This window comes from Puntigrus tetrazona, chromosome 1 (genome assembly GCF_018831695.1).
Source record: "Puntigrus tetrazona isolate hp1 chromosome 1, ASM1883169v1, whole genome shotgun sequence".
Lineage (NCBI taxonomy): Eukaryota > Metazoa > Chordata > Actinopteri > Cypriniformes > Cyprinidae > Puntigrus > Puntigrus tetrazona.
The window spans coordinates 9,406,725-9,431,702 of NC_056699.1; the positions used below are offsets into that span (position 1 = coordinate 9,406,725).

Sequence of the window (24,978 nt, forward strand, 5' to 3'; positions counted from 1 at the left end):
ATTTAATATGCCTGAGAGCGCTCATATTAGCTTCTGTGCTATTCTGTGCCATTACGGCAGATGTGCAGCAGGAATCATGTTACGTTAGACATCAAAGATTCTCAGTGACTTGAAAGTGCTGCAGCCAAGACCATTACAGATGACCAAAATAATCCTGCTACTGTTGGCTAATGCGATCTCTTTTTTTTTCTTTTGTCTATTACTTTTGTCATCTTTTTTTCCATTATCCATTTTTCCATGTCTGTCCCCGATAAAATGAACACCGAACAGCATTTTAAAACTTTTAGAAAGACAAAACAGATGCGGATTAACATGCTGTGATCTGACACACAGTGCACTTTTTATTTTTTTATACATATTAAAATAGAAAACGGTTATTTTAAATGTGTATTATTATCTTAATAATAATTTTAATGAAACAAATGCATCCTTGGAATAAATAAACAATTAAAGCTTTAAAAAAATGTAAAACTTAAACTTTTAAATTGTAGAAATTTTACAACATTGGCAAGCCAGACATTAAAATGGACTTTTTTTGAAAACGCAAGAAGCACGTTTATCTACCCTCGATATCTGGATATACGCCCGGTTTTAATGGTGTCCTACATCATTCGATCATCGTTTGAAAAATGAATGCTGTCATGATCAACAGAAAATAAAAACAAACAAAAAGTCTTTGCAGGCAGTAACAGCACATGTATTGCATCAGGTAAACAGTTTTGTGAATAAGCTGCAATAATTAGGGTCATTTACATAGAAAGTATGTGTTGTTTTTTTTTTTTTTTTTTACATAACTCTACAGCGTGAAGTGAATTGTGGGTGGTTTACAAACACGTCAAAGTTTTTCCACTGAAAAACCTCATGCAACAGTGACTTTTTTTTTCTTTTACCGAAATGAAAGCACGATGTGAGGGATAGAAGTGCAGCCTGTTCGATGCATTGTACATCGTTGTTTAACAACGCACTGATTGTTCAGCAGACAAAACATCCTTCTTACTTTTAGTAGACGCAGTCTCTATAGAAGAATGTTGCAAGGTGTGAGCTGTGAAAAAATACACGATATAGGGCAGTGTGTGACATTGTAAAGACTATCATTCGCACTCATTTTCGTCCACGTTGTTCAAGTCTCAGGGTGTTAGCTCAGTAAAAAAAAAAAAAAAAAAAAAGACTGAAAAAACTAAGGTGGAAATGACCTTGAAGACATAGGGACATGAAGAAAGAAATAAAGAAAGAGAGCTATAACAGTAATACAGTGAAGTGAAAACTGTAAAGTGTTTGTTTGTGTGTGTGCGCATTTGATTTCAGTAATTTGCCTCCTGTGGGTTGTCCATCTATTTCTCGACTCTTTATTCAACATGTTTCTCCCTTCTGAATGCCAATGAGAAGTCTCATAAACATTCATTATTTAGAGTAGAATACAACTACAATTAAATTCAGGCAATCTTCTTAGACGCTATTCAATCCAAGTGAACTCAGCGAACAAGCTGTTTTGTCCTAGACAAGTTATTCATTGTTTAGGAAAGCTATTTTCTTTTCTTCTTTTTTTTTTTTTTTAATTTTAATCATTTTCAAAATCCAAACACTGTAGTACAGATGGTATTAAACAATAAGTATGAAATTCACACTGAATTTGTAACGAACCTGTATCTCAAGACTCAACAAAGTTTGTTTTCAAAGCCCTTGGAAACAGATTTAATCATATTTCACCTTCAAATCTCATTTTAAAACACATACTGTAAAGGGTAAATAAAGTGCAGCGACTGAAAAAAAAGTACATGTGTTTAAAAAAAAAACAAACAAGCAAAAAAAACCCCAGAAGGGTATTTGTTTTACACTCAAAACACGTTTTTAATAGTGGGCCAAAATTTATGAGCACAAAATACAGTGAAGAATGAATCGTTTTTTATGGCCTTCGCTCTCCTCAGATGTTTAGCTTCTCTCTCAGAGTTCATAAGCTTTATAAGACCTCTCTGCTTTTCCAAATGAGAGTAGAGGTGCCAGAGGAGTGAGTCCTAACCAAAACACTGACCTCATCCTTTTATGAAGATGTTCTATTTCATGGTAAATTTGATTCGAAAGCCTCAAAGACTGCCTCTGCCTGCCTCTTTCCATTCTAGTCAAACATTGATAGAAAATGGACAGCAAATAAAGAAATAAAAAGACAGAGACAGGGAGATGTAGCGACATATGTCCTTACTTTTCTTCACAGAAAATAAATCAACTCCTCATGGACTCTGACATCGGTGAGAAACAGCATGGGAAGCGGACGAAGAGAAAGACAGTGCCTGGGTTTCATCTCCCAAATAAAGATATTTAATATCCCAAACAAACATATTTGCATGTGTTCATCATTTCATGTTTATTTTTAATTATTTTCAAACTCATTTCATGAGCCAGTTTAATTTGAGTGTCGTAATACTGGATGAAAAGAAAATCTAGGACATTATTTTTGACCTCTTATATAACTGAATAATTCTCCAACCTCACAGCAATCTTACAAACACATTGCATAGAATTTATAAGAAAATATATCTTTGTTTTTCTCTTAAGAAATCTTCTCTCCTACAGAACGTAAACACAAAAATAAATAAACAGTTATTTTGATGCTAAGCACCTCAGACTACTGTACATTAGCCCGTTCTGTGTTACTCTAGAGTTTCCTCTATATTTTGGACATTTATGAGGGCATATGTGGATATCTTCTTTCCTAGATTTCTTTTTTTTTTTGAACTTAGAGGTATACTTCAGTTATTACAGGCATAATCACTTTATTTTTCACCTTTTAACTCCTATTGCCAAACATACTTTGTTATGTCTCTCGCAAGTGAAGAAAACTTCTGTCAAAATTTTCAAACGACAATGTTTCATGTGTCATAATGAAGTTGATGACAGCCATAAACACAAGTGTTATTGGATTACTGCTGTACAATAAGTGTGATAACCTCTTTGGAATTAGATTTTTTTTACATGAATGGCTCCTAATTTTGTGCATGTTGCTTATTTAATAAAACTGTTTTCGATTACCACCTAATTTATTACTATGAAATTATATTTTAGGAGCTATTCTTGCATTAATACATTTTTTCAAATGCAAATAATTCCAAATGGGTCAAAAACTATGAAAGGTTATTCCACATTGGCAGTTTACTTTTCATTCACTCTAAAATCTTTTTGCAGTAACAACGCTCTAAATCATATTTTAATTTACCCAAGTGCAGTGGCCCATGGTCCGAAACACCGAAAACAGTAAATAATGTAACAATGATGATTAATAATAAGCTTGCAGTATTGATTTTTACACTACATCATGTGGAGGGAATAAAAAAGACACACACACACACACACACACAATGATATCAAATAAAATACAAAGCCATAGAGTTGGGAAAAGATTACGGCACCTCTTTTTGACTGGCAGGATCAATTTTAGTTAGGAACTAAATACAATCCAACAAATGAATTTGGTTGATAACAGGTCAAGAGTATATATAAAAAAAAAATGAGAAGGAAAAAGAAGAAGAAAAAAGAAAAACAATATTATTTTTAACATTAACTCACCATAGTACATGTAAACATGTCCATGAGACCTAAACAATAAAAAAAGAAATGTTATCAAGCATTCTTGAATACAAAATTCTTAAAATAAACTTTCTCTTTTTATTATTATTTATTAATGTTGTTATATACATGGCATAATCTTGTGCTTTTTTTCCAAAAAAGAAACATCCAAGAGGAAAGTAAGTTTTTGTTTTCTTTTCTGTTTATCATAGTGTCTTTTTGATGAAGGAACTAAAAGAGAGGAGAGGGTCCGTTCGGTCAGTTTTCCTAGCGGAGTTTAGTCTTACTGCACGTGGAGGGAGAGTAGCAGGTGATGTGCTTTACTAACAGTAGCAAAGGCACCTTTGTATCTTCTTTAGAAAAACACACGCTCGTTTGCAGGTCGCCGTGTGTGTGCTCATTCACGAGTGCAGTCCAGCGTCCCGGCACACATTCACAATCCTCCACTGAGTCAGACGCTCATACAAAAAAAAGAGGAACAAAACACAAAAAAAAAAAAACAAGAGTTTCTGCTCCATTTACAGATTGGGAAGATGCAGCTTCAACCGAGCCAAGATACGCCTAATGATTCCTGATTTCTGCTTGAGAGGACAAAGGGGAAGAGGAAGATGGGAAAGAGGATAAATTGAAAGAGGAAGATAATAGACGAGAGAAAGAGGAAGACAAAGAAAAATGACAAAAAAGGGATAGAATGTTATACGGTCAATGTGGAAAAGAAATGGTGATGGACTGACAGACAGACCGAAGGATGGATAGACAGATAGACAGACAGACAGAAATTTGTAGGCTAGCTAGATATCTAGACAGTTTGACTGTTAGACAGACAAATGCTTTCGTGATATACAGCTAGCTAGCTACAGTAGATAGCTATACAGACAGACCCACTGACAGACAGATACTTTAATGAGAGAGAGAGAAAAAACTAGCTAGACAAACAGACTGACTGGCTGACTGACAGACAGACAGACAGACAGAAAGATAGACAGATAGAGGTTTTTATGAAAACAAAAATGACAATAAAAATAGCTAACCAGCTAGATAAACAGACTGACGGACACACAGACATATGCTAACATGATAAAAGGCTAACTAGCTAGACTGACAGACAGGCAGATGTTTTTATGATTAAAAGCTAGCTATATAACTAGACAGACGAAATGACAGACACATGTTTTTTATGATAAAAAGCTAACTAACACTTGCTAGAAAGGCAGACAGACAGAGAGAGAGAGAAAGAAAGAGATGCTTTCATGATAGACAGACAAACTGAGCGTACATAAGATTTTACAATAGATAACTAGCCAGACAGACAGATTAGATAGATAGATAGATAGATAGATAGATAGATAGATAGATAGATAGATAGATAGATAGATAGATAGATAGATAGATAGATGAAGGAATGGATGGATGGATGGACGGATGGATGGATACTAGGCAGACCAATGAATGGAGATATGGACACCTGGATGAATAGGTGGATAAAAGAAAGGCGTAACAGATATGTATTGAGAAAGAAAAGAGATCAGAGAAGGAGGAGGAAGGGAAGGAGCAGGAGTGGAAAGGTAAAGGAAGGCCTTTCTGGTGCTGGGTGGTCCATGGCCCACCCACCTTTCTCAGCTCCAGAGACACACACTGTTGGTGGTCTGGCAGGTGGAAGAGCTCTCTGCAGGAGACAGATACAGCTTGCCGCTGGGGCATACGCACACCTCGTACACAGTCTGTTTGGGGTACGTGGTCCCTGGACCGAGCAAAGGGTCCACGCTCCCGTGTGGAAGATTTCCAAGACGGATTGAGTTTGCGTTTAGAAAGATCTGGAGAGGAGGAGATGTGAGGAGAGAAAAGGGAAAGAGTAAAGAATACAAGAAGACAGACATTATAGTCAAAGACTTCAGATGAATCAACATAATAATAGCAATTTAGGATTAAGTTGCATTTACTCATATCAAAACATCACACTGATGAAAAGCTATATCATTATGTGAGACATACAGTTAAACAGTGATGTCCTCAATGTTGCTTAGTATCTCCTCAACACCATTATCTAGCTTCAGAGAACCCATACAGTCTGTTCAATGACTATCAGATGCTTGTTGCACACAAAAGGCCAGTATTCTCAGTTTTGCAAGTTCTAAACTCAGTGGTTAGCTTCCAGAAGATGAGATTCAGAGTTTTTTTACTGGTCAGCATGGAAACATTGTATTTGTTAATGTTTGCAAGTATAGGGGCATCAGATCTTTGTAAAATACTCAGTGGTCGCTCCTTGGCCCAAAGGTAAAAGGTAGACACTTTTAGATTTTTTTGTCACTTCTCTCTCAAAAAAGTAAGATACAACAATTCACAACATGCATGTCTGATTCAGTGAATCATTCAATCTTTATTAAATCATTCCACTTTTTTCAAAATCATTCAGCTGTAAGAATTATTTATGTAATCCTTATTGCAGTGTAAATGCATTCATGCCAGCAGTCTGCGTGACTATATGTAAATATGCAAATTCTAGGATGACTCAAAATACTTCCAGATATGATTTGGTTTTTTTTCTATTCAATTTTTTTCTTACTTTAACAGCTAAGACCTTAAACCTTTGGGTTCCAAATTGATGTGCAATTAATTTTCCATTTATCTGATTAATTTAGATTAACTGCTGTCATTGCTTTTCTCCAGATAAAACAAAGGAAAATGCATATAAAGTATGTAAGTATATAAAAGTACTACAAATAACTCCTGAAGGTGTTTTTTTAAAAAAAATGTTTAAGTAAGGTTATAAAGTTAGTTTTACTAAAAAGTAAGCTCTGGGACATAAAAGTGCTCAAACTTTAAAAGCGCTGGCTGTGTAAAATTATGACACAACACATGGCAAAATCTTGACACATTAATTCTTCCTGAAGGACACAAATGTAATTCCCAGATATGGACCTGAAGTGAGAACATCATATAAACTACATTTCATTAAAAGCCTGCCTGTCCTTTGATTTATAAATACGTTGATTTGTGTATTTATCAGTTCCAAAAAGTCTGTTGGCTCTGACAGCTAGGAACGGCCAAATAATCTTTACCATAACTCACACGCTGCAGCAGAGTGACAAAAACAAAGGAGGAAGAGAGAGAGAAAAAACCAACAAGGAAGAACTAATTACTGTAAGTAATGGTATCTGAGGTGTTGACAGGGCATATCTCTATAAACATTTGCACAAACAAGCCCCATGATGCTTTGCTGTCAGCAGGACAGCGCACAGCCACTTTCCCTATCTGTCTCTCACTATGTTTCTCATTGTTTGTTTCTCTTGCCTTTTGCTGCGTCAGTTTTTCATTCTGCTCTCTCCAAGTGCCCTGCAAACTTTAATATAACACTTATATAAAGTGAACTTGATTTTTATACAATAGACATGCGCGCGCAGTCATCAGATGAACTGCCATATCTGACAGAATACAAATCGAGTAATGTAGTGTTCCTACAACCAGCCTTAAATACGGGCAAAGACATTTTAAGAATTCTATATGTTTGATTCTCTAAGTGGAGTAAGATCAGGACATATGATATATATATATATATATATATATATATATATATATATATATATATATATATATATATATATATATATTATATCATGGTCATTATAAATAAATGCAAACACAAAAATAAAAAATGTTAATTAAAATGGATGGAGGGTTCAAGGTCTACATTCAGGAATGCTTTCCAAGGCTTTTCAGAACACTTTGCAGTGTACAGGTTAAAATATAGCCCACTGGAAGCCCACTTTATTTCACATCTGCAATTATCCTCGAGGGGTTGACAAGCATATACAGTGACTTTATGATCCATGAAGTATTGCACGTAGCTAGAATGACATCGAATATTCCCTCGGCTGACGATTCTTGCTTTCTTCTTATTATGGATTCACTATTAATGCATACTGAAACATATTGGATTCTATTTTCTTTTTAGTAGGGCTGTGGAATTATGAAATAATAATAAGTAATTACAGTAAATAGCCTATATGAGTATGTAATATAGTGCATGCGTTTAACAAATTGCTCCTCGCTAGTTACAGCAATTACATGACACATTTCAGTAATAACATGTTTATTTTCTAGTTACAGCGGTCTGTTACCGTCCGTCACATTACAGAGCACCAAGATGTAATTTAGCATTTGCACTTCACAATAAAATTGGCTGAATTTGAAAGCTGAGAATTCGTGTCATATCCACAGTAACAAAAATCAAAGCTTATTGCGATTATTGGATGGCAGACACAACCTACAAATAATGTATGGTGAAGTTTTGTTGATGCATCAATTGAAAACAGCACAGACTAAAAGGCTAATTGTATAAGATTTCATTGATAACAGTTATTTAAATGAAGCTATGAAAATAGATGCTGAAATAGTCCAAAAAAAAACACTGTTTTGATCAAAAATGTTGGCCCCCAAAACCAAAATTGATTAACTCTGCTGTTTTCGGTTGCCAAACGTCTAGTGCATCACTCCATCATACAAACAAATGACCTTGAAACCAGTTGTTTAAAAACAAATGATAAAAGGCTCTAAAATGTGAAATGAATTCTGAGTAAAGCTCTAGTATCATTTATTTGCAGGTGCCACTTGTTATATGTATCTAAGGGCATAAATTCAGAGATTTGTAAGCGTCCAAAAGTATCCAAATATTTTTTTGGGCCATTGCACACCTGTGATTGGTCACATTACTACTAACAACTATTAAAAAATGTACTCATTTTTTTAATTAAATGAAATGTCCTCATCTGTACTTCACGATTAACTATATTAATCACAATCTCAAGTGCCTCCCCAAACCGTAATCCCTTTCGTTACGTGTCTTTCTTTCTCGGTTCACTTTAAGGACATATTATTTGTCCTCTAAATGCTTTTATCACTTCATCCCCTTCACTGCCAAATTACTGAAATTCTATTTTGGCATGCGGTTAGCCGACATGTCCTCATGCATTGTGTCACCTAATACCGGTGAGTGCCGCCTTGGCCCAAAACGGACCCTCAAATCCAATTCCATTTTAAACACTCTCCCGTTTTCTGCCAAGAGACGGAATTCCGGAATTTTCTAAGATGCGGCATGGCTAATGATACCACCTGCTGACAGCTATCACGACCCCTACTGAGAGACACTATGAGAGCGAGGGACAGGGGGCCATCCAGGGGGAGCAAGAGGGATAGAGACAAGGGAAAGAAGTCGGAACGGAAGTCATTTAGGTCATCTTATGAGAGGATTAAAGATGGCACCCGCCCCAAATGAAAGTGTCTGTATGAATTACTGTCAGTCAACCATGAGATAAAAAAAAAACCAAAAACAGTTAGTGTGTTGTTTACAAACCTCTTTCAGTTCTGGAAGCGCTATCAGGGAATGTGTGTGCGTAAACTTTCATGTTTATATATGTAGGGAAGGCCAATTATAACCGGTCCAAACATTTTTTCATGCATGATTTCTCCCATGTCACAGCTGGAGGAGAGAAGAAGTAAATGAAAGAGAACAGGTCGAGGAAAGAGAAGATAGCTAAAGCTGTGGAGGATGGTGAGAAGTAAATGAAGGGCAGGGGATAGAAACACATACAGGTGACCCGTCAGATTTCATGAGGTCATTGGTGTGTGCCGCACACTCCATTACGCTCTGGAGATGAGTGGAGTCGCAAGCTATAAAACACAGACAGATTGCCAAGATCTCTGATCTCAATCTCTTTTGTTCTTGTCTCTATGAGCGTGACAATCGCACAGTCCTAGCGTGAAGTTGCCGCACGTTTCATTTACTTCTGGATTTACTAATATAAAATGATAGTTGGACTTTTCAAAGATAAAAGTTTATGGACCCGGGGGCCGCATACTGCTCATTGCAATTATTCTACAGAGGCACAGTTCTGATAATGTTTAGATCACATCCCACGATACAAATATGCAAAATTAAGCAATTAGTGTATTTATACATATAAAAGGCCAGTAACTTTTTTATTTATGTATTTTTTATTATTATTCTTTTATTTACACTATATGGTGAACCATAATTATGAAATCATAAAGACTAAGTCGCAATTATATAAATATGTAAATATGTAAATATGTAAAGTGTAGCGTTATGATTTTTCATGGGTCACCATAAATGCTACTCTAAACAAACTCTCTGCAAGTGCATGTAAAATTAAAGGAGGAAAAATATTATTGTAATTGTTACTATATAACGGCAAAATAGTGATAATGATTATTAGTGATTTAATATATTTTTTTATATATTTTTTTATTTTAGATTAATAATTAAACTGTATGTATATATATATATATATATATATATATATATATATATATATATATATATATATATTACGTTATATAGATTACATCTGATAGATTAAACACAAAATAAATGATAGATATAATTAATTATATAATTAATAATTTATATAATTAATGCTAATACAACTGTCCATTTGCAATTTTGAGCATTTATATCTTAATTGATTAAGGAAATTCTGTTACCTTAAAGTATTTGTTCCATTAAAGGTGCACTATTTAATGTCCTTAAGCACTCATGAATCTGTCATCCAAGCTGTTTTTGGTCTTATCCTCAATAATACTGTATGCCCATAATAAGTGTTTGTATTCAGACTATTTTAGACCTGTTGAGCTCCAGCTACAATGTTCTTCTGCAAGACACATACCACTAGAATGCCAAGTTACACAGTGTACCTTTAAACCAGAAGTGTTATTATTTAGGTAGCTAGCTATAAACTTTTCAAAAGTTCAACAAACTTTATATAACATGCCCACCAGGAGCAAAACATTACTCCGTCATCACAGTAGTTGACCTAAAAGTAAAAACTAACCATACTGCAGAAAGAGTTAATGTCTGATGCCTGCTAATGTGCACCTTTGTTGTGTTTAATGTTTACTGCGTGTTGCATTATGAAACGCATTCTAACACACTTCAAAAAGGTGTTTACATTCACACACTTCCATGGGATGTGGTTTGGCTCTTAAAATAAAGATTACAGCACCAAAACAGAGGGGTTTAAAGTCTGATGCCATGGAAGAAACTTTTCACACAGAATATTTTTCTCTCTACTCTACTAAAAAAAAACACATACATCACTGGAACTTCAGAGAATCCACAAAAGGCCTTGCTTTTCTTCTCTTAATGGATAATTCCTACAGTCAATGTGCTGATTAGAATAAAACGTGACATCAAACACAACAGTTTTATTTTTACAAACATCCATATGGCTAACAAGAGAATTGTATATTACTGACAAAAGACTTCTGAGAGGAGAGCAACAGACGGATAAGCCCAAATGGAGTTGGCACAAATAAAAATGCTCCAAAAACTAAATTTCCACCGTTTTTTTTTTTGTAGAGCCGCACTTTAGAAAAAGCACCTCTAAGCACGGCAGAGAGAAGTGTCGTGGGACTCCATACTCCAGTATAATAGAAAATAAAACCTCGCCACCATCACGCAGAAACAACCCAGGGGCAAAACAAACCGCTGGCAGTAATTTGGCTGTTGGATTATTAACCTCGTAGGATCTCTCCTCCACCACGGGGCATCTGATAGATTTGTCCGCTGATAGATGAGTCTGATTCGGCGGCGGTGCTAGTTTAGGAGCGTTTCTCTCGTTACTTTGTCCCAATCGCACACCCTAGTGGCTTTATTAAGATGCATGGGTTTAAGGGCTGGTCTCAAATGGACACCATATTGGAGCTTTGCACAAACAAATGAAACATTAGCGTACATATGCCTGCTTCAGCTCCCCTGTCTCCTCGGCTTGTCGGCACCATATGTATCTATATCCACTGCCTCATTGGCTGGCTGAAGTGAGAGGGAGTGTTCAGGTGGAGAGAATGGGGGTTATAATAGGCTCCGCAGCTGCCATGTAACACAAGCGAAACAACAAAGTAGGTACTTCATTTCATGCATGGTGATGATGTGATGGTGTTTAGTCATAATGGAAACTAGTTGAGGGCTCTGCTGGGGTAATCATGAGGACATTTGCATATAACTGTTTTTATATGGTTGTGGAATCATTGAATTAGACTCTCGTTAAAAATTTCATTTAGGTGCTGTCTAATCTAATTTCATCTATATACACCCTGCGATTCAAAAGTTTAAGGTCAAGCTTTTTTTCATTGTATTTGCAATCAGTTGTATCGCCATCTACAGTATATCGAAGGCACTGTATCTTGTCAGTTTTGCCATTGTTCACCCAATCTTGAGAGCAATTGAGAGCAAGCATAGGCAGTGACTTTTTTTTTTCTATCCGTTATACCAAAGAGACCTGTAAAGGATATTAATTGACTTGAGAACTTGAGCTTAACTGAGACATTCAATTTTAGATTGTTCTCCTCACCCTTATCAACATTTCTTGTTATTCTGCATGTCTTTAAGAGGACTAATGCATCTTTGAGCTTACATTCAGTATGAGTAATTCTGTTTAAATCTGATACATAAAGACATTTACTCAAGATATATGGGAATTTGTGACTTTCACTGTAAGATACTTATACTTGTAATCAAGTATGGTTTTCGGGTAGCCTTTGCACCTCTGGAATGTAATTTGTTTTTTAAACTCACTTTGTAAAAATGGTCTCCCAGTTATATTAGCTTAAGAGTGCCCAAAACCAGTACAAAGGTCATGCTGCAATATAGGTTTAATCTTTTAATTTTACAATACAAAGCTTTAATGACTTCAACTAAAGAAACTGTACTCAGGGTCTCTTTTCCCTCTGTCACTCTCACGAGAGCTATCAGAGCACATACAGCAGTCACTTCTCATTTCCCTTGATCTTAATGGGCAGGAGGAAGAGAAAAAGCAATAGGACATGGACCCAGTCAGCCATTCCCCTTTAATTCTCTCACCCCAAACTTTTTAACATTGCCCTCTTAAGAGTCGGCTGCTGACAACATTGATTTGATTTCTCGTCTCAGCTGTCTAATGCACTTGATTCTCTTCTCCAAATTGACAGAGGCATCTATTCTCAGCATCTCGTCCCTCTGGAGAATTACAGGGAGAGACGGGGGCAAACAGGATGGGATTGTGCTGATATGAGCATTTGTTCTAAATTACTGAGCTTGTTCATAAGACAGGCAGAAAGAGAAAGAGAGAGAGAGACAGAGAGTGCACAAAAGCAAGGAAAACAACAACAACATTACAGAAAAAAAACTTAAAAGAAAAAAGATCAGTGCTCCCAAAAATTAAAATTCAGTCATTATTTACTCCATGTCATTCTAACGTGACTCTTTAGTTGAACTCAGAATGAGAAATTTTAAAACATGCAAACTTTTCAAAAAGTCTTAAAAAGGTCGTTACAGCCATAAAATAGCTCGGTGAGATTAAAAAGTCTTTATTTACTGAAAGACTTGGCACCCACATTAGTTCTATAGCGTGTTCATGAGAGATTGATAATGAATGGTTCTTTGAATCTCATCTTTTCAATGAACTGGTTGATCCAATTCATAAATAAATTAACTGCTTGAATGAACAAGCCTGATTTCTGATTCATTTAACAAGAATGATCATTCAATTGATGTAAAAGTAAAAGACATTTATTTAGGAACAGTATTTGTTTGTACATTGGTAATAGCAATAAGCGGTGTTTTTTTTTTTTTTTTTTTTTTTTTTTTGGATCATGTGACACTAAAAAACTGATGTAATGGCTGCTGAAAAATTTGCTTTGCCATCACAGGAATAAATAATAATAATAGTTCACAACATAACAGTATGACTTTTTCCCCAAAATAAATTTAGAACTGTGAGCATGAGAAATGTCTGTCAGAAACATAAAAAAATGACAGAGCGTAACATTTAAACACCATTGCTTACAATGATAAATCATTCTTTTGCAAATCTAGCCAATCCTTATCTCCATCCGTAGATTAAACATGAACTGGAAAAATCTAAGTGGACTACATCTATTTGTCACAAAATTATTGTATGACTTGGGATACAGCGCACAAGTCATATGGTTCATGTTTATTGTGTTTTTGCATCCTTTTTGAAGCTCTCGCTTTACCAATTCCTTTAAGAAATGATGTAAGCTTGAGAATCACCCTTACTGCGCACCAACCACTTTGTCTCTTATTTCACTCCTCACAGCACCATCCTGCTATCTCAGGCACGAAAGAAGGAAAAGAAGAAAAAAAAGCCCAAATAGGTGACAGAACAGTGTGATATATGACTTGGACTCATGGAAGTTAATTAAATAGCCTGGGCAGTTACTAAAGTGAGATAGGAGCAGGAGAGAGAGACAAAGGAAGAGAAAAGAGGAGAAGGAAAGCTAGACGGCCCAACATAGCGGCACTAATTTGAACGAAAGGGAGGGGGGATCGGTGAGCATGGATAATCTAAACATGTTCAAGGTGCTCATGGAATTACACTAACACTGCAATTATACCGGACAGTGAATTAGGCTTGTAGACAGCGAATGATGCAGACAGATAAATGTAAAACAGAAAGATGAAGAACAGAGAGGCAAATCAAGATCAGGAACAAGGAAAGGAGAGAGATCTAAAGTAGTTAGGAGGTGTTTGGTTGAGCCAATTACTGAGGACATGAACCAACTTACATCTGACCGGATTGAACTGAAGTCACATCTACCACTTTAACAAAAGATGTAACACATTATGTGAGATGTGATAACTTGAGAGCTCTTGAGTACAGTACATGCTCTACCGTAATGATGCAATTGAGATGAAGAAAACTTATTTGAAGCCTTTGGGATGTACTGGGAATTCTGCACAAATTGTTGATAAAATCTGACTTGATATGTAACTACATTCTGTAACAGACTACCAGACTGAAACATGTTGCTTTTTAAAGTTTTAAAGTGTTAGTTCATTACTGAACGAACGGAAACTGAAAATGTTGCCGTAAATTACTCACTTTGCTTCATGTTGTTCCAAACTCATAAGACCTTTGTTCATTTTCAAAATGCAAATCAGGATGCTTTTGATGATATCTGGTAGGTTTATTTTCCTCATTTAAAAATCTAGCAATCAAAATTCTCAAAAGGTTAATAAAAACATCCTAATAAGTGGTTTCATTTAAGTATTCTTAATTGCTTAATGTGGTGAATAGACTGAATAGGCTTTTAGTCACATGTAAACTTTAATCAATGCAAATAAATAAATATATGTAAAAACAAAGTCGGAAGTCAGTGCTATATTTTATGGATGCAATGGTGTATCATTACAAAACATTGTGTGTACCATCAATACCATGACCTGAAAGGAATCAAAGAGTTTAGAGATGTCACCTTGTGGTCAAAAGTTATAACGACATTTCAAATAAATGCTAATTTTGCATATCGCAATGAGACTGGTGTTAACAGATTCCTCGGGTTACGCTGAGAACAGTGATACCGATGTTGCCATAGCCAGGCAAATTCCCTGTTTGCCATTTTGAGTTATTTTAAAAACCTATTTTGTCAAACTCCTCCTAGATCGTTTGTCTGATTTACACCAAAATCGAATCATATCATCTTCAGACCATTCTGATATGGATTTTGTGCTGATAGACAAACCATTTTTGCATAACACAGCAACACACTGCATTGATTTGATAACAGCGTCACCAATTTAAATGTGATAAGCCAGTAAATTATATAACTAGTGGTTGTATTTATGATTTTAAGCTGTTTTGACTAAAGTCATACTAAAATGGCTCCAATTACTCATTGTTGCATTTGGCCTGATGCTCCATGCCATGCTTAGCCCCTCAGTTTGCCTTTGCAGTGCTTAGACCTGTATATATATATATATATATATATATATATATATATATATATATATATATATATATATATATATATATATATATATATATCTCAGGTATGGTTAAAAATACCGTAAATTGTGTTTTGAAGATGATTAATGTTTTGGAATGAGATGGCATGAGTTAATTATGACAGAATTAAACTATCTTTGTAAAATCTGCAACTGTGACAGGAAACCGTCAGATGTGAACATAAGCAAGAGAAAGTGAAACACCAACAAATAAAACACACACAACACTTGAAGTAAATTGCTAACATATTGCCAAGAATCAACTCATGTCTACTATGTGTGATGAATAATCCTGTAATTGATGAACATAGCATGAATTGAGCTGTCAGAAGTACTCACCAAAATGACAGAAAACAAGAAAGTTAAATCTTAAATGCTAGAGAAATGAGTTACAGTAGTGCACTTGACATAAACCACGATAACAGACAAACACGGTCTGTTTATACAAAATGCACACAACTAATTATGCATTTTCATGTTTTTACTGTACACACCAGATGTTGCTGCCAAAGATCAATTAGAATATTACATCATTCAAAAGCTTGGTATTGGTAAGATTTTTTAAATATTAGCTCCCCAAGTCCATATTTATTTGATGGAAAATACAGTAAAAAAATATATATTTTCATTGCTTAAAAGAGTCGTGCCGCTTTGTTTGTTTATTGTTGTTGTTGGTTTGTTGCTTAAAGTCACATTTTATTTTCTTCAGATCTCTTTAATTAATATACATTATAATTTAGTTTAATTTGTTAATATGATTTCAAATAGATATTTGTAACAATTTACTTCTTTCTTGCTGAGAGAAAATGTTAGTGTAAATATAAGGGTTCTATGTGAATTTTCAACCCTGCTTTGGAATTCTTAAAACTATGTTTAGTAAAGACAAAACATAGAACAATTTTTGTTTTTTTATGTTTAGGAATGCTGGTTGCAATTTTGTTAAAACAGTAAATATAGTGCAATTTCACATACAGTACTCACCTCTCCTTCTGAAGACTCTAAAGTAAGATCTTTCCTACAAGAAGCTTTGAATTCCCCTACTCCTGCATTGACTTCAACGCCTTTTGGAGCCTCCAGTGTCAGTGTCCTCGTCGGGGACTCTAGCCTGTTAGAAGAAGATAGTCTTTTATCAAGTATCAAAAAACTGTTTTTAATGCACACACAGCTTTCAATAAAACAAATAATAGTAAAAACCATGCTAAATGTCTGATTCATTCTAGGGAGTTCAGATGGTTCACACTAAATTCATTCAAAAAGTGATTGAATGATTTAGGTCCTTGCATGGAATTTAACATCTGTATTTTAAAGAATTGGTATTTCTAGCTAAATCAGGGTGTATTTTATTTTAATACTATTATTTTTGTTGTAAGTTTAATGCTTTCAGCCTTCATACTGGTTCAGTTTATTCATTTAAACCCCATTGTTTTTTTGCCAAGCGGCACTTCAAGAGTGCTGATATTTAGTATAACAAAGCTGGAACATTTCACTTTCCCAAACAATGCAGACTAATTATGGGCTTCACATTCAAGCTCTATTTAGTGCTATATGAGACTTGTGAGAGACAAATGATGTGCAGATTGTAAAGAGAGAGACCGTGTTTAGAAGAAAATAATCAGTCTGAGAATTGTCAGGGAAGGAGATAACTGAATGAACTGTCCAATGCTGAATATCTACCATCTTTAAAACACTGCAAGTGTGCATCTTATTTTTACTTGGAGTTGGAGTGGAGTTTCTCCTAAGCAAAAAAAAATAATAATTAAATGAGCCAAAATGTAGAACACGAGTTGATTTTATTGATCTGGACTGAATCATAAAAAGGGATTGTTACATTGCGGAATAAAGCCAGTTGGAATCAAAGGGGAAAGAGTTACTTTTTACCTCTCCAAAAGTGGCACTTAGTGGCAAATAATGAATTAGCATTTTCATTCAGACACACAAAAATCAAGTTCTCCCAGGTCTGCATGCACAACAAGTGGGCGAGCAATATGCCAATGTTTCATAATAATGGGACTCATTTAAATGATTCAGAGTCATTTCTTTCTTTTGAGAGAATATCCTTTTTATAAACACTTTATGCAGCTTTATAACTTTATACACAGTGCACTTTCATATTTAAAACTTTGCATGATAATTTCATTCCCCAGAGCTGTGTTACACACTGCATGTTTTCAGAAACCTATAATAGATGCACTTTAAATAATTGCTGTTTGCTTACTACTTGGCTACTGGTTACATTATTATTGTAACAGTATGCTGTTCTGGGGCTCTAGAAAAAGGAAACGTGATTATCGTTATTAATTTTAAAACAGTTGTGCTACTTGATATTGTTGTGGATATGGCGCTTTTTCAGGATTCTTTGATTTACTGAGAGTTCAAAGGAACAGAATGTCTTTGAAATGGAAATCTTTACCATTACACATGTCTAAACTGTCACTTTTGATAAATTGAACGCATACTCAGAATAAAAATATGAATTTCTTTAAAAATATTATACTCATCTCAAAGTTTTTTTGTATAAGGTACTGTATCAGGCCTCGGAGAGGCTTTTATTGACAAAATAATAATAAGCAAAATAATAAAGTGTCCAGGGAAAAGTGTCCAAATAAAAGGGGATCTGGTGTATTTTGTTGAGGCCGTGTTAAGGGTCCAGGTAAGGGGCGAGTCCGGCGGTCGACGCGCTCCCCTTTTTTGGCCCGGGCGCGGCGGCGGCTTCTTGAACAGAGTGGGATACTAATCCCACGACGCATTTCGGACGGCGGGTGAGTCCATCAAGGACACCATATCCATCGGTGACAAGGCTAATCCCCTTCAGGTGCGTGTTGAGCCTGGTGAAGGTGCGAATAAAGGACGGGGTGATGGTGACAATAAAGAGGAGGGGCAGCCGACTCGTCACAGTACATATATATTTTGTATAACCTTTTTCCTTGAACATACTAATGCATTTGTAGCATCAAACAATATCCATCAGTGTTGAGGTGAGGTGACTGAATACAGAACAGCATTCACTATGTAATTAATGACACTACAGAAATGCATATATTGACTTAATGGTTCCCTCTTTTTTACTCTTTTCATTCCTTCCTTGTTCTGTCTTGCTCTATCTGTAAGATCCCCTGTCTTCTGAAAAGAAAAACTCAATCAAACCATTGATTTTCTGTTTCAGCATGCTCCAAAGCAATTCAGCAGCAAAACAAAATATCTTAAGTGTGCAGAGAGTGGACTTGAGTTTATATGGAAGATAAGAGAGGCCTGCTTTAGTCTCTTATCTGCCTTATTCATTATTCCGCCAGCAAATTCACCCATTCAAACACACATCTTGACCTTTTCTGCCACTCTGACAAATTTATGCGTCGGGATATTTGTTACAGTCATATGAAAAGCAATAAATAAATATGACTGTTTCAAATTTTACACACATCACGTTTGTGCTCCTTTGGCTTCTTCTTGCTTGCAAATGTTTAATCTTTTGTTCAAAATACATTTATGAAGTGGTGCTCTGACTAGCAGTTTTTGCTAAGCTAAAAGCCCAAGGGAGTAAGAAAAAAGTGTAAGAATTCAACAGTGAATATTACTACGATAAATATATAATGCGTCTGCTAGATTCACATTGTGAAGCTGGAGCTCAATAGGACACCATTCGCAGCAAGACTCAAATGTTGTGCATGTATGCCATATGAATACATATGTAGAGTTCTAAAGCGTCTGAGGTTGAAATCAGATTACATTCTTACGATTTGAAAATCTTATGGTACTCTAAAGTTGCCTTTTATACTCTGACTTTGACTGTCACAACATGTCAGGCAATTTCTATGATGTGTTTTTGACGTGACTTAGATGTGTAAATAGCTGCAAGTTCATGCTAGGGGTCTTTGCAGTTTGTCATATTAAAGAAATCTGTGATTTCAGCTCTAGATCAGTGAGTAAACATAACATGGATGTCGTTTCTTTGATTAAAATGCCAAAGTATTAGTACCGTTTACACACAGCATTGATACACATACACTCAGAAATAAGTTACAAAACTTCATGTCAGTCATATCACCATCTTATAGTACATTTTGAAAGGGTAATGTGTACTTGAATTTTCTGTTATACAGTATACAGTTAATTCAAAATACAAAATAATTAAATAAATAAAAAACTTACTGTTTTTGAAAAAGTAAAAATGCTTTTTTTATGTATAGATTTTTATTAAATTTTTTCCCTACTTTCACACACCTACTTTTCTACAATAAGCCACCAAATGAGATTTTCTCCTCTCATGAGTTTTGTGCTCTTCGACGCATCATTTATCACTATGTCTCCAACATGCTCATGGTTACAGAAGCTGGGTACTGACTTTTGACTTTTGAGAATAAGACCAATGACGACATTAAGCAGCTCAATACCAACAGCTAACCTTTGACTTCATGTTCCTTTCTAAGTATTTACTTTTGGTTGCAGCCTTTCAGATTGATGAATGACACTGTACCATGGGTAGATGAACATCAGCCAAAGCCAAAGATGAGAAAAGCATTGCATTTGACATTTTCAAGCCTTCCTGAGTTTTAAAGTTCCTCTCTGTGAGCTTCTCGCTTACTGGGCTCCATGATGTTATAGGATAAAACCAAGGGGATTCTAAGAAACTCATTTAGAAAGTTTTAAAAAGTAAGTTTTGGAGAAGCAAAGACAGACCTCGCTGCTTTACATAACACAATTATCATCACAATTGTTTCATTGCAGAAACTTTAAGTGCATAAATCTGAAGCACAACACTGCAGATAATGGGGCCAAAAATAAGGCTTTCAAGAAAGTTCACTGGAGCTCTTGACCCTCTGAGTGGGTTTCCTTTATAGCTCGCTGAGCTCTTGGCCCAATGGCCCATTTCCTGTCCTCAACATTCCCTGACAAATCCTCGAATCGGTCAAAAATGACTTTTTGCAGCCTCCCTGTCTGCTGTGTGAAATGTAGCTGGGGAAATTGTGGCTGGCAGCAAGACCCTGTGAGAAAACGTAAAGCAATTTCATGCCCGTGCGCATCCATTGCTGATAATTTAATCGATAGTGATAGAACTGGGGGACCGCCATGGTCAGAGAGGGAAGTAGGAATAAGGTAGGCCCACTGGGTCTACTGCCAGCACTGCTGTGACGAGGAAGGGGGTTACAAGAATAAAGGAACGATATTGTATCTCATTTCACTCCTGTTGAAGAATATCATTCACTCGAGTGAGACCATGTGTCTTGGGAAGTCACCACAACAGGGCCGCTTCAAAACAAGACATTAGAGTAAAACTAAAATGGAAAAGATTGAGACAAATATAGAGCTAAAAAGTATTATTATTATTAAAAATAATGTTCACAATAAACAAAAAAATATATATTATGACATTATTCATACAATTTATACTAAATTACCAAATTTATTTTTTAAATAAAAATAATAATATGCATAAAAAAAGATGTAAACTTAAAAAGCCAAGCTTCAGTGAAATGTGTAAATGTTTTAAAAAAATGCTCACTAGTAATAACTGATTATATATATATATATATATATATATATATATATATATATATATATATATATATATATATATATATATATTATAATTATAATTAAATTATCTATTAGTTACATTTTTTCTCAGTCACTTTTCTCAGATGAGAAATTACATTTCCATACTACTTGTTCAACCTCCACAATATCTAGTCACTTGTGCACATCATTAAAGCAGTTTCTCATTGTTTTGAACAAATTGTGATTGCTTTGGTAGATTTATACAATTGATTATGTGCTAATATTAAAATGTATTATATAGTGCTCTGTCCTACAGTCTTGTAGTGATTTTGCTTTCGCCAATCGAGAATATCTAATATCTAATGTAAATTAAAAAATCGTATACTGATAATATACAACAACGTCAAGGTCTCTTGAGGAGGTTTGGATAAGTGATAGTTATGTTCTCTGTAGTTAAGTGAGCAGTCCAGTAGCGGTGACTTCATCCACTGGATGTGCTGATAACAATGCAATGGGAACATGAGCACTCATTTTTTTCGACAGCCTTGACCACAAATCGTTGGAGGATGCTGATCTCCTGGAGCACCAAAGCACCAAAAATCTGGAACAAGTAGATATGGTCCTGTAGTAGGTGCAGAAGGTCCTTGCCTGAAACATGCAAGCAAAGGTGCCTTGAAGTGAAGGTTTGCTCTCTGGAGCTTAACCTTGTTGCAGATGTCTCCGTTTTGTCTCTCTAGGATGGAGACTCAGGACGTGCTGCATCTGTTGCTGTCTCGCTGGACGAAGACTGAACGTATTATCTCTTTATGATTATCTCATTACTCGCAGGCTGGAGGCACAGACCGTGGTCATATCTGTTGTTGCCTTGAAGCTTGAGACTAAAGACTGTTATTGTTTCCCTGGAGGAGAGACTCAGAACTTGTTGATCTGCTGTTGTCTCTCTGGAGAGGAGACTCAGAACAACATATCTTGTTAACGTCTTTTCCATTGCAGTACTCAGACTCAGAACTGTTTCTGTTGCTGCCATCCTGTAACAGGCCGGATAATCAGAACAAGAAGTGTCTTTTGGAGAGGTACCTACATCCCTTCCCGATGAGGAGATTGCAATCTGGTGGTTCTGCACTTTCATGCTGTGATTGGCTGATCAGAGTGGGAGGACATGGTGTGGCCCACCCTTTTTTCCTCCTGTGGAACTTATTTGCATAGTCCAAACACAAAGTTAGAAACTAAAGTTTTACAGGTGCATTTCTTACTTACCAAACCTGCTGCTACAACCAGAGATACTAAGGAATTTTATGGTGGCCACAGGCCAAAACCTTCAGAAACTGCATTTTGACCAATGAGAAGTCTTGTCGTTCCCAGGCTTTTTACCAAAGGTCTTCTTCTTGCCGTTTAAGAGGTATCTGGCAGTTGTACTGGCATCTTTATCTGATGGCGTTTTGCTTACGTTAGTCCACCAAGATCCAAACAAAATGTAGCAAACCCTTGTCCGATATTGTAGTCAGAGAGTGGCCCCGCCAAAAACTGGGCTCTGGAATGTGTTGTCCACTACAGTCTTACCTCTCAAAATAGAATAGTTATAGTTCTCCCCCTACTCTTAACCCAACTATTCTAACTATACAGATCTGTATCTGTATAGATATAATTTATATCTGTATAGATAGAATAGTAGAATAATAGGAGAAGAAGAGGTAGAAGAGAGGAGTAAGAATGTATGTTGTACTGTACAGTTTTTTATGTTTTCTTGTACACATTGAACCTATGAAAACATATTTTTGTAAAGGTAATTGTGACTTTATCTTAGAATTCGGACTGTTTTTCTTGCAATTGTAAATTCACAGTATTTCACAACTCTGATAAAGTCTGAATTGCAAGATGTAAACTTACAATTCCAACAATAGATATCTGAATTGTGAGATAAAAATGTGATAGAAACAAGCTTGCATTGTAATCAAAGTCCATGGATGTTGGATTTTTTTATTGATGACTCGCATCAGATACTATCCATATCCAACTCCCATCCACTGGAAAGCTCCCATCCACTGAATTATTGAGGAATAATTTTGAAACTGTTTTTTTCAATCAATATCCCACATACAGTAATGTGTAAATTTGTGCTTTTGTAATGGATATATGATATACATAAGAAATGCAGCCTTCTCCATTGACAATGACATTTCATTCTGATGTCATTGACATGTTCATTGACATAAATACTTACATTTGAATGATGAACTAAAGAGTTTGAGTAAGTTACAAGCTTTTGTAGGCAATCCATTGTATTGTGCTGTTTGTATAAATTGTTTTGAGAAATGCACATACTTCTTCGTAAATATCAATGTTGAGTAAAAATGTAATGTAATCTAGGCTATTTTACCATTTTAAGCAGGCATATCTCACGTTGATTTGATCCTCAAGAAACATTTCTTCTTATTATAAAAACACTTACACTGCTCAATGTTTTATGTGTGTGAAAAATGTTGTGTTTTTCTTTCTTTTGTAAACAAAAATGTCTTTACTGTCACTTTTGAACAACTGAATGCATATTATGATATTATACATAGGATAGACAGACAGACAGACAGATAGATAGATAGATAGATAGATAGACAGATAGATAGATATTTAAGAGTCCTTCTTTCAATGATATGCTGTTCCTGACTGACTTTCATTCTGTGGAAAAATGACAGATGACAACAAGGACAATTTACTAAACGACTCAAGAAACGTAAAGGTCACCACCACCGATCGATGTGGCGCCAAAACCACATACATCCTTAGGTTCAAAATCATCTAAAAATAAGTTGATGCTCTTATGGAATGCTAGAAAGTACTTCATTCATCCATGCTGACAGTATTAGGAATGGGCAGAGAGGTACGGCACTATGGATGCCAGAGTAATCCCTGTGTGATAAGGTAATCAATGGAGCTGAAGGTCAAGTCCGAGGGGTGGATGCTCTCAATGTCCGTATGAGTGGAAGGTAATTTAATGTGGATTTGAGAGGGCTGTGTTGCCAGGATCACATCTACAATGGATCTCAAGTATAATCATGCATTACCTATGCAACTGACACTCATATAAGTCTGTGCTATGATAATTGAAGCACCTCAGTAGTATCTCTTCAAGCTTTCCAACTCTCAAGTCAATCAAATTTAATTTCCAGGCACGATCATGCACAATCAGTCACTCGGGAGCTCAGGGTCCCAGCTGCACTTTTGTCATGATTTAGAACCATCTTGCTCTGCCCAAACTTTAACTGCAACCATTATGAAAGAAGCAAAGAAAAAAAAGTCATCTCGAATGAGAACTCGACAGCTGGAAAAGCTAGGTATGAGACGATTCTTGTCAAATGCTTGAAAGATGAGTCTAAGTGTGGCCTTTAGCTGAAAAGATGGAGAGAGATAAGAATCCATGGTTAATGTTCCCGACCGAGGTCCGCTGGCTGAGATACAATCTTCACAATGATATATAAATATATAAAAAGTTGTACGGTATTTGGGGGAAAAGAAAAGAAAAACTCCCTTTAAATCCTTTGCTCTCAATTTCAGACTCTTTTGGTTGGTTTACAATAAGAGAGTTCATAGTCAGGGGTGAAGAGAAAACATTAAAGGGTTAGTTCACACCCAAATGAAAATTTCGTCATTAATTACCGTCATGTCGTTCGTTGATCTTCAGAACACAAATTAAGATGTATTGATATATTAACTATATTGACAAAAGTATAGGTTTGACAAGTTTAATATGTCATATCCATGAGTACAATTCTTAACGTTAAAGCATAAAATGGTATTCTCGGCAATTGTGTTATTCTAATTTTATAGCAACAGTTTGGACAAAACCCTTTTCTATTCTAACATGACAATGACAATGTGTGTAAGGCAAGGTTAAAAAATAAATTATTGATCGAGTCAGTGCGGAAGAACTTGACTGGTCTGCATAAAGTCAACTCCTAATCCCAGCTGAACACATCTGGTGTGACTTCAAATGTGGTCCTTGAGCAAAAAACTCGTCACTAAACACCAATGACTTGTACATATGGGTGTACTTCCAAAACTTACAACAGACATGAAATTTGATATGAGATCAATTTTTAAATATATGAATTATCTTTCCATCTTTGTCGCCA

The 24,978-nt window shown here is 35.6% G+C and overlaps 1 protein-coding gene across 1 annotated transcript in view; it reads right to left on the reverse strand.

Annotated features, from left to right (window-relative positions):
* Window positions 1–435: 435 nt before the first annotated feature.
* LOC122347442 (zeta-sarcoglycan) overlaps window positions 436–24,978 on the reverse strand; it is a 223,399-nt gene continuing 198,856 nt past the window's right edge. The window contains exons 7-8 of the mRNA XM_043242763.1: window positions 16,340–16,463; window positions 436–5,372 (exon numbers count right to left, since the gene is read on the reverse strand). Of these exons, the coding sequence (XP_043098698.1) occupies window positions 5,175–5,372; window positions 16,340–16,463 (322 nt within the window). The 3' untranslated portion in view covers window positions 436–5,174. The remainder of the gene's footprint in view (window positions 5,373–16,339; window positions 16,464–24,978) is intronic.